This window comes from Metopolophium dirhodum, chromosome 4 (genome assembly GCF_019925205.1).
Source record: "Metopolophium dirhodum isolate CAU chromosome 4, ASM1992520v1, whole genome shotgun sequence".
In the NCBI taxonomy this organism is placed as follows: domain Eukaryota; kingdom Metazoa; phylum Arthropoda; class Insecta; order Hemiptera; family Aphididae; genus Metopolophium; species Metopolophium dirhodum.
In genome coordinates this window covers 25,916,181-25,930,682 of record NC_083563.1, presented here as the reverse complement: position 1 = coordinate 25,930,682, position 14,502 = coordinate 25,916,181, and the positions used below count along the sequence as shown (strand labels likewise).

The following is a 14,502-nucleotide window of genomic DNA, read 5'->3' as shown; positions in this document are numbered from 1 at the left end:
TTGGCCAGTAGATAAAAATAAATTAGCCGTCTTATTTTTTTTGATTATTCAAAGTTTTGAGGTTAATATTAGAGTTAGTGCTTGGGAAGTCGGAACAAATATAAACAAATGGTTGTGACATTACTAAGATGTCACCCTGAATAAAAGTATATATAAGATGCTGTTAAGCCTCGGTTGGCAGTTGCACTGATTTTCTATTATTTAGTATTGGAATCATATTTTACATACATAAATATTAAATAGGTACTCATTACTTATTACTATTATTTTTAAAATCACAATGATTACAAACTACAGTGAATAAATCAAGCTAATAAGGTAATAATAATATTATAAATTTGTATAATTTAAAAATAGTAAAAACCGAAAATAAATAGGTTTTTTGCATAGTTGAAATATCTTAACCATAGTTTTATGTATGAAAACCACATATTATGTTAAACTACAGTAATGTTTAATACAATATAATACAGCATAATATAGTAATGCTTATTTTTTTATTCAAATGCCCTGGGGCTTTATTATTTAAACGACCCAAAAGTTTTTATGAATATGTTTAACAATTATATATATTTTACATTCTAGATATAAATTGTATTATATACTTAATACCATGACAAATTAAACTTAAAATTTATTTATTAAAATGTATTAAAATTTAATTTGTCATGCTTAATACCAGGAATCACGATGTAGAGAAGAGAAGGACAATTTTTGACGGCACAAATTTAGTTAACATGAATACCGCTAGGCACCGTCACATTACTCAAAGGCCGGTTATATTAATTATTTGCTATTATGGTGCATTAAATATAGACCAAACTAATTTATTGTATATTTGTATAAATATATTCACGAATTCATTAAAATAAACATATAGAGGTAGACTTCCAGTCATAACAAATTGTATTTAAAATATAAATCCCTTCCCAATATTGTTCAAAATGTATTAGAATTATTGTAAGAAGTATGATTGTCCATTTAAATGTCTACTATTGACTGTTTAGTTACCGAACAATAAATATTATATTAAGTTTTAAAATATTATTTTAAAAGTTTAATAGGTAAATTAAATAATTCATAATTCTTCTCTTCTCTACGTCGTGCTTAATACATAATAATAACATATTACCAACATAAATAAATTTATTATTTAAATTAGAAGGCGCTCTATCAGCTGAAAGCTTACAATATAAACCTCTTAATATTGTACTTCATACAAATTTCTAGTTCCATAAGTATCCACTATACACTAAGACCGCACTAGTAAAGTTGAACGGAAAATATCCCCCTGAACTCCGCCTGTTGAACTACATTTCGTGGTCAACACCCCACACCATCCAACTTTGTCGTGTCCAGACGTCCAGTCCTGTATATCTCAGTCCGTGGCACGATATACAGGACTCACAGGCTTCTATACTACACTAGATAAGGAGCTCCTATACAATTTACATTGTTGCAAGTGAAGCTCAGCTGTGGACGGCCGCCATTTTGTTGGTTGGCAAAACATTTCATTTATTATAGAAAATCTATTAGGAATATAGGTATATAAGGTCAAATAAAATAGTAAATGTAAATTAATGACTTATATAAAATATTTTTTTTTTTTTTTAAACAACATGTTTAGAAATAATAAAATACGATACAAAATAAATCATAATATCATCTTATTTATCATATGAAATACCATACTATTACCAACCGACCTTGAAGCTTCAATTCATGGCGGGAGTTCGCTATCTAGTACTATATAGAAATCTGTGACAGGACTGGACACAAGATGAATATCGTGGTTATGAAATATAGTACAACAGGCGGAGTTTGGGGGGATATTTTCCTTTTAGGATTAATAGCGCTCTTAGTGGATACTTATGGAACTAGAATATATCATACAAATGTCTAGTTCTATAAGTATCCACTAAGACAGCGCTAGGTAATGCTAAAAGGAAAATATCTCCCCGAACTCCGCCTGTTAAAAGTACATTTCGTGGTCAACCCCTCACACCCTCCGACCTTGTTGTGTCCAGTCACAGACATGTATATAGTACTAGATACTAGATAGTAGATAGGCAACAAACCATGTTCCAAAAATTCATTAAATTGTCACAACGACCACTGGCGAGTTATGGACGACAATACGACATCAATTTTTTGGTTTTCATTTAATTAAAGTTTTTTTGTTATGAAATAAGAAATATGAATGCATATATTTTGTTATTTTGTTATAATATAAAATAATGTTAATTGCTTTACATTTTTGCTGTTTTTAGTACTTGCATTTACATATTAATACCTAGTTTAAGTTACCTAGTGTAAGTTTTCTTTTAGGTATAGACTTGAGCTATAAAAATTTAATTGGGCGCCACCCCTGCATGCGTTGTCTTTGTCTTACAAGTGCGTAACATACCAAATTTACTCTCAGCAGATCACGTTTAGCTCCATTAGTTTAAAAATTAGAGTGCACTAACCTCTTAAAATTTGAAGGTAAGAATATTATCTGTGTGCGTATGTTTTTTTTTTACGATAGTTTAATTTTTTAGTAAGTTTTGTGTCTATGGTATAGCATAAATTAAAAACGCTCATAACTCACTTAAAAACCGAATAATCTTAAAAAGTAACATACTAACACAGATAATTTTCTTACCATCAAATTTCACAATAGGTAGATTCATTTTAATTTTTAAACTAACTGACTACTGAGCTTAACGTGATCTGCTGAGCGTAAATCTGCTATGTTCCGTACTTATAAGACAGAGACAACACATGCGGGTGTGGCATCCTCTAAATAGCTTACTCATTAGATACTTGATTACCTTAAATAAAGTGTGACTTTGTTCCATAATGTTTGCAGACCAAAAATTAGCCTAAATATTCAGCCTGCAACCACTCCAGCCATCAATTGACCAATTTGACATAAAAAGTACATCATTTTAATGGTTCATGTTTTGGAGTAATAGAGAATCACTAAGGAGGACCTAATTCATTATGGAATCGTTAAGAACACCTATTAATTATCCCGCGATAAACTCCAAGTAAGAAAATAGTGTAACATTCATTTAATCTACATTTTGAAAATTTTTCTTTTTAATAACATAATATTTAATTAATATGTTTTACCCAAAGGTGGGCGAGTTAATGAAAATAATTAACTGAGGCAAGTTAAGTTAATTCAATTAAATTGCCTACAGTTAAGTTAAAAGTTAACAAAAAAAAATTTGGTACAAGTTTGTTATAGCCCCGCCACAGCGAGTGAAAACTTTAAAGCCCCGCCACTCAGGTTTGTTATAGCCCCGCGGCCCCTGCCATCCATATAACAATAAATACATGATACATCATTTAAATATAAAATAATGAGTTTATTTATTGATTCCATAATAATAATAATAATTTGATGATAGATATATTGATATAATATTAAAAAATGATAATAATAAATATATTGTATAACTATAAAACAATGATAAATTAAAAAATGTATAAAAATGTTTATGGTTTCTGTGATTCCCAAAATTCTACTATATCTTTTAAGATGCAGTGTCAAACGTATCACTATATACTATATTGTTTAGTTTTGATCGCCACATGAATTCTGCCATCTACAAAATTTCTATCAGTTTCTCTACGTTTTTTGTTGCCCCATTTGGCCAACCACCACATTCTCTCGATATTTTGTGTGTGGGCTCCTGAGTTAGGGTCCACAAAATTGTATCTATGATTAACTTGATTATGTTGAAATCCATGTTGTTGCAAATTAGCATAAGCTTTCCAGCTGTCAGAAAAAATTGTAGAACCATGTCTATTGTCTAATATATATCGGTTAATGATAGGTATCAATGTAACTTCTGATCTATTTGGCACACTAACTATGAAATAGTTTTTGATTATTGATTATTAGGTACCTCATAGTAATGGTAGGTATTTTTCGTCAAATTTGTTTTATATTTATATTATGTATTATGTATTTATTGTTATATGGATGGCGGGGCTCTAAAAAACCTGAGTGGTGGGGCTTTAAAGTTATAACTCGCCTTGGCGGGGCTATAACAAACCAGTACCAAAAATTTAACTAGATAAGTTTAAAGTTAAGATAGAAAATAAAATTAACTTATCTCAGTAAAAAAAAGTATTTTTCAAGGCACAATATTTTTAAGTCATAAGCTGTCATAGTATTTTGTTATACACAAACATTTACCAAGACGTTTAACACTGTGTAAAAAATTAGATTATTATAATATATAATTCGAAAATAAATTACCAAAATCAATAAAGAGTCGACAAATCAGTATTGTCTTATTGATTACGCATGACTCAAAAAGAAACTCAACTTAACTGCATGACAATGATAATTAACTATAAAAAGTTAAGTTACAACAATAAAAATTTTAACTGAATATATAAGTTAATAAGTTAAAAACAAAAATAATTAACTAGTTAAGTTAAAAAAATTTAAAAAAAATTAACTTTTTTACAAGTTAATGCCCATTTTTGGTTTTACCCAAATAATTTAAACAGCAGTTATTATTATTTCGTATGGCTTCAATGAGCAACATCAACAACACTTAAAATATTAAAAGATATAAAAAGATATAACATCTACATAATTAAAATAAAAAGATGGTCAACAGTGATAAAACTCAACACATAGAAATAAAAATAAACACATAAAACATAAAATAGTTAAGAGGTTCCCCATTTGGTAAATGTGAGGGCCATGCTATATCTTCACATCCAGGTTCTTCATCCATTCCACCGCTTCTTCCTTCGTCTGGTGGATATCTTCTATGGTGCCTTTAAATGCGCGGATTGGACATTCAGTGATGATGTGATTGATCGTCTGGGATTTATATCCACAATCACACGTTTCATTGTCACGCAGTCCCCATTTATACATCATGTGACCACTCCTACCATGACCAGTTCTAATACGGTTTAGTGTTACCCAAGTACTTCTTTCGAGGTCAAATCCCGGTTGTTTGATAGTTGGGTTAGTCACCAGTTTTTGGTTATCTGGATTTTCTATTGTCCAATCGTTTTCCCATTTAGAACTTATATTGAATTTATCTTTGGTGAGATCCCTTGCTGTTTTCCATGGTGGTTTACGCGACTTGAGTCGTTGAACACCTTCTAATGCATTCAGGTCCGTGTGTATGGGAAGGAGGGGGTTATTAGCTTACTTTTTCCATTCTTGCAATAGTGCATGTTCTCTTCTTAACTTAGGCGGAGCAATGTTACTAAGCACTGGTAACCATTTTAGTGGTGTAGACTTTGTCAACCCACCAATTGTGCGCATGGCCGCATTAAGGTGTTTGTCTACGTTCTTTCTGTGGACGCTGTTAAGCCAGACAGGGGCACAATACTCAGCTGTAGAATACACTAATGATAGCGTGCTTATACGTAACGTATTCGCATCAGCTCCCCGTGTTGAGCTAGATAGCTTTGAAATGATACTCTGACGGGTCTTGACTTTTGCTGATAGTCTGGTTAGGTGTTCTCTATAAGTGAGTGTTCTATCTAGAACCACTCCTAGGTATTTTGGGTGTTTAGTATTTCGTACTTCCTGACCGCCAAAGTTTATATTTATTTCTTGACTAGCTTTTTTGTTATTCAAATGAAACACTGTTACTTCCGTTTTTGTTGGGTTGGGCTTTAGTCTCCACCGTTTAAAATATGAGTCTAACTTACTAAGGTCGTTGGTTAGGGGCTCTTCTAGTCCCTCAAAGCTGGTACTCTGACTAGCCAGGGCTATATCATCCGCATAGATGAACTTTTTGGAAGATGTTGAGGGCAGATCTTTTGTATATAGGTTAAATAATAGTGGTGCTATGACCGATCCTTGTGGTAAGCCGTTATTTAGCACTCTCGTCTTACTTTTTTAGGCTTATAACAGCAGTTATAAACCTAATAATAATATTTAATTTTGTACATTTTTTTTAGATATGATTATATATTAAACAGTTCTAGAGTGTTGACAATTCCATGTATTCGATGTGATGATCAAGTATTTAATAAAGTTATTAAACAGGAAACTATTGATGAAACTGACTCTACTAATGATAACCAATTATTCCATATAGGGTAAGAATTATAATTATATTATAGTAACCTATAATCAAATATATTTTTAATTTATTAATCATAATATCATAATTATTCATAATATACATTATCATATACATATTATTTTCTTTACTTTTTTAAACAAATACAAATGTACAATTAATAAAAATTAAAAAGTTATTCTGCTGCCATATTTCTACCATGCTTTGGTGATGTATAGTAAATTGTTCTTTTTTAGACATTTGTCTTCAGTTTATTGCAGCAATGAATAGTGTGCCATTGTTCTTTTTAATTACTATATTTAAAGTATTTATATCATTCTAAGTTTATTATTAAATTGAATTATTGATCCTGACTTATGTTCAAACCCTTCCTCATACAATATAGTTTAAACATGTTTTATTTATACTCATATTTTTGTGTTTTTAGCGCAACATAGGTTTTTTTAGTACACACATATAACAAGTTCTAAATTAATGAGACATACTTGTAGACTGTAGTAGTAAATAGTTACATTAATATAAAATAAAACTCAGTAATAACCAATATATTATTTAAAACAATTTTTAAATGACAAAACAACTTGAAAAATAAAAATGTTTAATTAATTTATATAACTTAATAACTTTTCTTGAACTTTTCTGTGAAAGTGCCAGACTGTTTTGATGAAAATGATTTAATTACTCATTAAGTAAAATGAGCTACAAATAAATTTTACATTTTTGACCATTTCAATATTTTGTTGCCCCTAAACCTAATTTTTATATTGCCGCCAGGGGCAATTGCTCCTCCAAGTCCTCCCTTAAATACGGGCCTGGGTCTTGCAAGTTTCTTATTTTGTTTTAATTGGTTAATAGTCAATACAATAAGTAAACATTTCAACTTTGGTTTGATACCTTAGTTTTATTATTTTTTTTTTTTAATATAAATTTTTTATTATTAAGAGTAAAATATACTTTTTACTCTTAATCTCCAACAGTATTTAGTTTTTATTTTATATATTTAGGAGTAAATTATACTTTTTCTTTAATTTTTAATTTGTGTTTGTTATTATTATTACACCTGTATGGCTGTAATGAAAAATTGTTAAAATAAAATAAATTTAATTTTAGCATTTGTCAATAAATTATATTGAATACAAATTATAACTATGATTATGTAATGCATGTATTTATATTTCTTACTTTTAAATATGTAATATCTTTAACTAGCATAAAAAAACCTTAAAGAACGGGTTTTATTTGACTAAAAATTTGATGAAAAATACTTCTTTTTATAAATCACATTGAATAAAAAATTCCAATATGTTTCTTTTTTTTTAACCTTTTCACAACAATTATATATACATATTTAATTTTGTATATCAAAAAAATAGCCTTGAGTACATTTTAACTATTTATATAATTTATTAATTAGAATTTATATTAAATTAACAACTTTTAATATGTCCATCAAAACCTTGTATGTCCTCCATAAAAATATATTATGATTTCCATTTATAACCAATCTCATTTCCACCTAAAAGAAACATTATAATTACGTTGAAAAACACATTTTAAGACCTTAAAGTAATAATTTATGTAATCTACAAAATATTATACAAGTAACTTAGTTGCAATTCCGAAAACTTAAAATCTAAAACACAAATTATTTGGTGTAGAATAATTAAAAATCTTAAAACTGCTCCCCTGTAAAATGTAGTTTTTGTGACATACAACTTTTAGCCTCTAGAGTCTTAGCCAACAGTATATTATAAAAGACAGCATATTATTGCATCTGACTATGTCCTTTATGCATTCCTAAATCGTTCATCCGATTTCGATGAAATTTGATACAGAGATAGATTAGACCTTAGGAAAAAAGATGAGCTACATTTCATCTCGAAAAAGGTAAATAAGAGGTCCAATCCGGGGATGTTCTCTAAGGGGATGTTCTATTATTATTTTTGTTTATAAATGGTTGCTATTGGTTTTAATCATAATAATAATTATTAATGCGATAAGCTTGTGTATTATAGTACAGAATGTATCAAGTTCGAACCACGGTCTCAATAAACCAACTTTTTTGAATTTTTTGATACTTTAGAGTTAAATCACAGAATAACCAGAAGGCTCATTTTTCTAGAATTACATGGGTTCTTAGTTCTTATGGGGCCATAATAGATTTGCAACACCTGTTGGGATATCAGCCTGTATAGAGATAATAACCAACTGTACAATCACAGAATATTCCGTGGTACCGTATAACAACTTATTGATACAATAAATATTGTACATAATTTTATTGTACACGTGTTATCTAAGTCATGGCTAAATATATAGGTATGATCGCACTGAGAAGCATTTTCGTTATGGGCTGCGCACGTACAATCATTGCATGTTTTAGCATGGCAAGGAATCTCGGCTGGCAGTGATTTTTGGATTTATTTAGCCAAGAAATTAATAATTTGTATGGTTTTGTTAGCAAATAAATCAAAGTGATAAAATTCACTGCCAGTGGCGGCTATGACAACTGCGTATCACAAAGTTGCGATCATACCTATATATTTAGCACGATTTAAGATATACAGGTTAAACATCGGCCTATAACGAATAGTACTTTACGATGACTGGTGAACCAACTATCTGAAACAGCTGAGGGCCCAGAATCACTAGCGCTCGTTGTGGTTTAAATATGTTAAATATATATATAATATCATAACAACATAAACCACTTACCACGGTTATCTGCTTTTGATACCAATAATACCTATAGTATATAGTATTATTGAATCTTTAAGTTTGTCCTCAGGGTGCGCTAGTATAGTACTGGGAACAGCTGTTTCAGATAGTTAGTTCACCGGTAAAATTATGGGAGTTCGATTCGCAACCTGTATAATATTTTAAATCGTGATATTTAGCCATGATCTAAGTGTTATCTCTTTATCTAAAATGATAAACATAAAAAATGTGTACTCAGTTTCAGCACCAAAAGAGAATTTTTAATTATTTTAGAATCCTGGCTACACTGATATCCCAAACTATTTTCACTGATTTTCGAGTTCTCTGGTGAGCCTTCTGGTTATTCTGTGGTTAAACTATACATTTACATACGCACCACGCGGGTTTCGTGATCTACCGCCTACCTGATAATATTATATTGCTTGCATAACCACAAAAACTTAGCAGTAGCAACGCATTGCCGTGTCTAGGTTATTATAATATTAGATTCTGATATTTACAATATGTGTTTTTTTTTCTGTCTGTCATCGATATTTAGGGTAGATAAAATGCTCCGATTTTTACATCAGCATCTTTTCTGGTAGAAAAGTGGAATCTAGTTGATACTTTTGGGAGAACAAAATAGAAAATTCCATGTAGTTTAAAAAAGCGTTGAATTAAATCAAGAACTAATAACCATAGACACTTGATATTTTATTAGTATTTTATATATATGGTAATATTTTCGAATTATTTTTAAGCCATTTATAGCCATTAGAAAATTTGTAACTTATTTTTCAGTTAAGAAATTTTAATAGAAGATTTTTAACATGTTTTTCTACTTTTATCAAAAAAAAGTTTACTGGAATGTATGTTTACTTCTTCTATGGTATACTATACTCTATTCCCCGTAAGTTGACCCACTCGCTCGATGAAAACTGGTTGCTGCCGCGTTAGTGGTGATCGCCGCCAGTAGCAGTGCCGACGAGCACTACCGATCGCCAAATATCGCTGACCAATCACAGACCGCGGGTCTGGACCAGGTGGTCTGAACGTTCTGGTGGCTAAGTATGCATGCGCGCAAGTGGTCCAACTTACGGGGAATAGAGTATACGACCAACTTAAGACGATGACCGGGCCGCGGATGAGTTTGCGTTCGTTTCGGTCAGATCCCCGTCCCGCAGTCTAAACAAAAATCACCCGCATCTGATTGGCTGACTGGTTTTTGACTATTACAAAAGTACGAGGAAATTTAGGAGGTGGTGGTGTTGATATTGGCGTGTCTTACCTGCGACCGCGATTGGTTTGTGGTTTGTTCATAATTTATTTTATTTTTCTTTGAGCTGTTATTAGTTTAATACTTGCTACTATCCCTAAAACTCCCCAAGCTGTTATCCCAAAATGTAGTAATGACTGTGTCATGGCAGTTTCTACCTAAATAATATTAATTTCTAAAACGAATTCATGTTTCAGAACTGTTTGTAAAACTGAAGAAGGAATAAACACGATTAGTACCAAAATAAAAACTGAAAATGATTTTATCGAGAGTTTTAAATTCGAAGGAACAGTTTTGAACGATAATTACTCTTCAGAATTCATTAGTTGTATGAATTCGGACAAGAGATCAAATTTAAAAAACAATCAAATAACCTGCAATGTGTGTGGTAAAGAATTTTCCAATTCAAATAAATTTCAAGTTCATAAGAAATGTCATACTAAAAATGATCGTTATGAATGCAACATATGCAATGTATCATTTGATTCAAAAGGACTTTTGACAAGACATATGAAGATTCATTTTAGTGATAGAGAGCCTTTCATATGTGGCATTTGTAATAAATCGTATTACACTAAATCAAATTTGAAATCACACATACTGCTTCATACTAAAAATATCCCGTATATATGTGATAAAGGATTTTATCAAGCAGAAAATTTAGCAAATCATACTAAGGCCAATGACAGAAAAAAATCATTTAAATGTGATATCTGTGATAAAGTATTTTCTCAAGCAGGGCGTTTAGCAAATCATACTAAAGCCCATGCCACAAAAAATTCATATATATGTGAAATGTGTGATAAAGTTTTTGATCAAAAATGCTATTTTGAACGCCATATGAGGACACATACTGCAGAAAAATCGTATAAATGTGATATCTGTAATAATGTATATTCTCGAAAAGATTGTTTAATAAAACATAAAAAGATACATACTGGAAAAAAGACATTTAAATGTGATATCTGTGGTAAAGGATTTTGTCAAGCGGAAACTTTAAAATGCCATATGAGAACACATACTGGAGAAAAACCGTTTCAATGTGACATCTGCGATAAATTATTTAGTCAAACATCAAATTTAAAAAACCACAGAATTACACATACTGGAGTAAAGGCGTATTCATGTGATATCTGTAATAAACTGTATTCTCGACCAGACGTTTTAAGAATCCATAAAAAGACACATACAGGAGAAAAGCCTTTTAAATGCAATATCTGTGACAAAGGGTTTGCTATTATATCAAAATTAAATTTCCATAGAAAAATACATACTGGAGTAAAGATATTTAAATGTTACATCTGCAAAAAAAAGTTTGATCTACCAGTAGATTTAAAGGTCCATAGAAAGAAACATATCATAGAAAAGCCATTTAAATGTAATATCTGTGATAAAATATATTCTCTTGCATATGGTTTAAAAGTCCATAAAAGGACACATACTGGAGAAAGGCCATTTAAATGTGACATCTGTGATCAAAGATTTTATTTAACAGGAACTTTAAAAACGCATATGACGACACATACTGGAGAAAAGTTGTTTAAATGCCATATTTGTGATAAATTGTTTTCTCGAGCAGATCATTTAAAAATCCATACAAGGACACATACTGGGGAAAGACCATATAAATGCGATATATGTGATAAAGGGTTTAATGGGTCAGGAGATTTAAAAAAACATAACAGGACACATACTGGGGAGAAACCATTCAAGTGCGATATGTGTGATAGAAGATTTTCTCTATCAAGAAGTGTAAGAGTCCATAAGAAGAATCATCATGCTGAAGAAGTAATTTAAATGTAAAATCTGTGATAAAGTGTTTTCTCAACCAGACGGTTTAAAATCCATAGAAAGATATATACTGATGAAAAGCGTTAAAAGTTCAATCATTTATCATTAGTTCAATTCTTATATCAAGCGGTTCCGGTACATAATATGTTGCAACCCTCAGTTAAATTCTGTGGGAACAGAGTAATTTTATATTCTTTATATTGTTTGTTTTAACAAGCCATTTTATCCGTTTCTGTGTCTGTACAATTTGAATTATACTTAATGAAATTAATACCTTTGAAATATTTTAATTTGTTTTTACATTTAACTGTAATACTATTATATGGTGTGAAACACCATTGCTTAATTTATATTTTATTCTTCTATTATACATTTACGAATATTATTTAATATACGGAGCCCCGGCATATAAATTTATAACTATTTTGATAAATTAACAAAATGTATAATAATATGGACTACTAGATATACATATGCCAAACTAGCCTCGTTTCATCGTTTGCTTCATTATTGCTTGGTACCAGGTCATCGGTAAAGTAAAATAGATATTATTATACCATTCATATTTTATTTCAATACACGTTAAAACGTACTTGGTATAACTAAGTGTCTTGTCTAACATCAAAATCCTCTTCCAAATATGCCACAACAAAAGCTTAATTAATTAACAAAAGTTAATTAGCAAGTTATAGCAAGTTGGTTTTCAAAATTAGCAAGTCAAGTTGCTTGCCAAAACTATGCAAAAAACTAGATAATATTTATAATAATAATAATAATAATATTTATTAATTCTCCAACAAAAACTATATACAAGTTAAATTACTATTAGACAAATTTTTTTGTTGGATCACCTCCAAAGCCAAAGGATGTGCTGAAGGTGAGAGTTCATGCAATTACAATATTAAATAAACATATCAAGAACATAACATACGAGAAAATAAATAAATAAAGTAGATAATAAGCAGTATAAGAAAGTAATAGTGAAATTACAATATAAAAATAAAATAATTTAAACTATAAGCAATTCAAATCAAACTAAGGTATTTAATGCTAAAGACATAAGTTTTCTCTTTAATCGTATAAAATTATTAAATTCAGGAATGCAAATTTTATATTTAATATAAAAATTAATAAACACAAAATATGGTCCTGACTGACAAAAAGTAGTTCTTAATATAGGCAGGGATAAATTAATATCTTTAACAAATCGTATTTAATATTTATGTGTAGGAGTACTAATTGTGTTAGTAAATATAAAAACAACCGCAAAAACATGTATTATATGGAGAGATTTTATATGAAAGACTTTACATTCATTATATAATAAAGTTGTTGGAAAGAGTCTTGGCTTATTGAAGATATATTTTACAAGACAATTTAATGTTGTATTTAATTTTTTAATATGAGTGATTAGCGTTACACCAAAATGCTATACCATAAGACACTAGTGATTGCACTAGAGATTTATAAACTATTGTTTTTACGTTAATAGTTAAAATATTTTTCAAACATTTAAATACGTAAAAGAATTTTCGAACTGACTTTATTAAATTATCTATATGGACATTCTATTTTAAGAGTTCATCAAAATGTATACCTAGATATTTTACAGAGGATGTTTTATTTATTATAGGACAGACGCAGTTATTTACTCCTCTTTTACAAAGAACAGCGTGTAAAATTAATTTATCGAAGTTTAAGTTATTATTATTATTTTTTATTCTAAAATGTACGAAGTTGGATTTGGTTTAACTTATAATTTGCAAATTGGTTCCCTGGTATATATATTTTGAACTAATAAACTACGTATTACAAATTATGTTTACCATTTACCTGTAACCAATAGTATTATTTATCCAATATTTTTTTTTTGCATGATTGTTTTTTTTCCGAAAAGCAATTATTTATCGAAAATTAAACACTACTATAGCCACCAGCTAATCATAACGAGTGACACGGATTGTAACAGACATCGTTATATCACGTACATGAAGTTGGTACCCCCAACTTTCACCTATCGACTCCGGACAAATTGTAAATCCACAATAGTAAATAATTGTAAATACATTCCTCAAATTTGTAAATCACCTAAATACTTATCCAAAAACATTATCAGGAACCCAAGTTTTTTTGGGGAGGGAGGGACCCCGAACGAAGTCTTAATAAGTGATGAATTAGGCAAAAAAATGGGAAAAAGGTAATAAAAACATGGAACATGTATAAAACAGGAAAAATAATTAATCCCCCTTTCCCATCACCTTTTTTCAAATCACCATTTTTTAAATCACCATTTTTCATCACCTTTTTCCAATCACCCTTTTCTATCACCATTTCCATCATCTTTTTTACCATCACTCTTTCCATCACTTGACCCCTTTTTATCACCTTTTTTCCATTTTTTTCTCCTAATTCATCACCCATTTAATAAATTAGATGACCCCCTAATAAACTTTGCCCCCTCATTATGTTTTTTAATTTTTAAGTATTCATGTGATTTACAAATTCATATTTGAAATATTTATTGCCTTTGAAACGATTTACTAGGGGCCTTTAAATTTTCAAGTTTTTTTAACTAACAAATAAAATTTTATTGATATTTATAGAAAAAGAAACAAAAAAAAAAATGGAAACTGAAAATGACCGTAAACAGTTTAAAACAAATCAAAATATTTTGAAAAT

At 29.7% G+C, this 14,502-nt stretch overlaps 1 protein-coding gene across 5 annotated transcripts; it reads left to right on the top strand.

Moving 5' to 3' along the window:
* Window positions 1-2,034: 2,034 nt before the first annotated feature.
* On the top strand, window positions 2,035-12,217 carry LOC132943055 (zinc finger protein 836-like). Of its 5 annotated transcripts, none has more exons than XM_061011842.1 (4): window positions 2,035-2,312; window positions 2,852-3,032; window positions 5,935-6,075; window positions 10,230-12,217. In XM_061011842.1, the coding sequence occupies exons 2-4, from the start codon at window positions 2,986-2,988 to the stop codon at window positions 11,827-11,829; spliced, it is 1,788 nt and encodes a 595-aa protein (XP_060867825.1). In that variant the 5' UTR covers window positions 2,035-2,312; window positions 2,852-2,985; the 3' UTR covers window positions 11,830-12,217. The 5 variants fall into 5 exon arrangements, with proteins under 5 accessions (XP_060867825.1, XP_060867826.1, XP_060867827.1 ...); XM_061011843.1 differs by having other exon boundaries at window positions 2,825-3,032; XM_061011844.1 differs by lacking the exon at window positions 5,935-6,075.
* The last annotated feature ends 2,285 nt before the right edge of the window (window positions 12,218-14,502 follow it).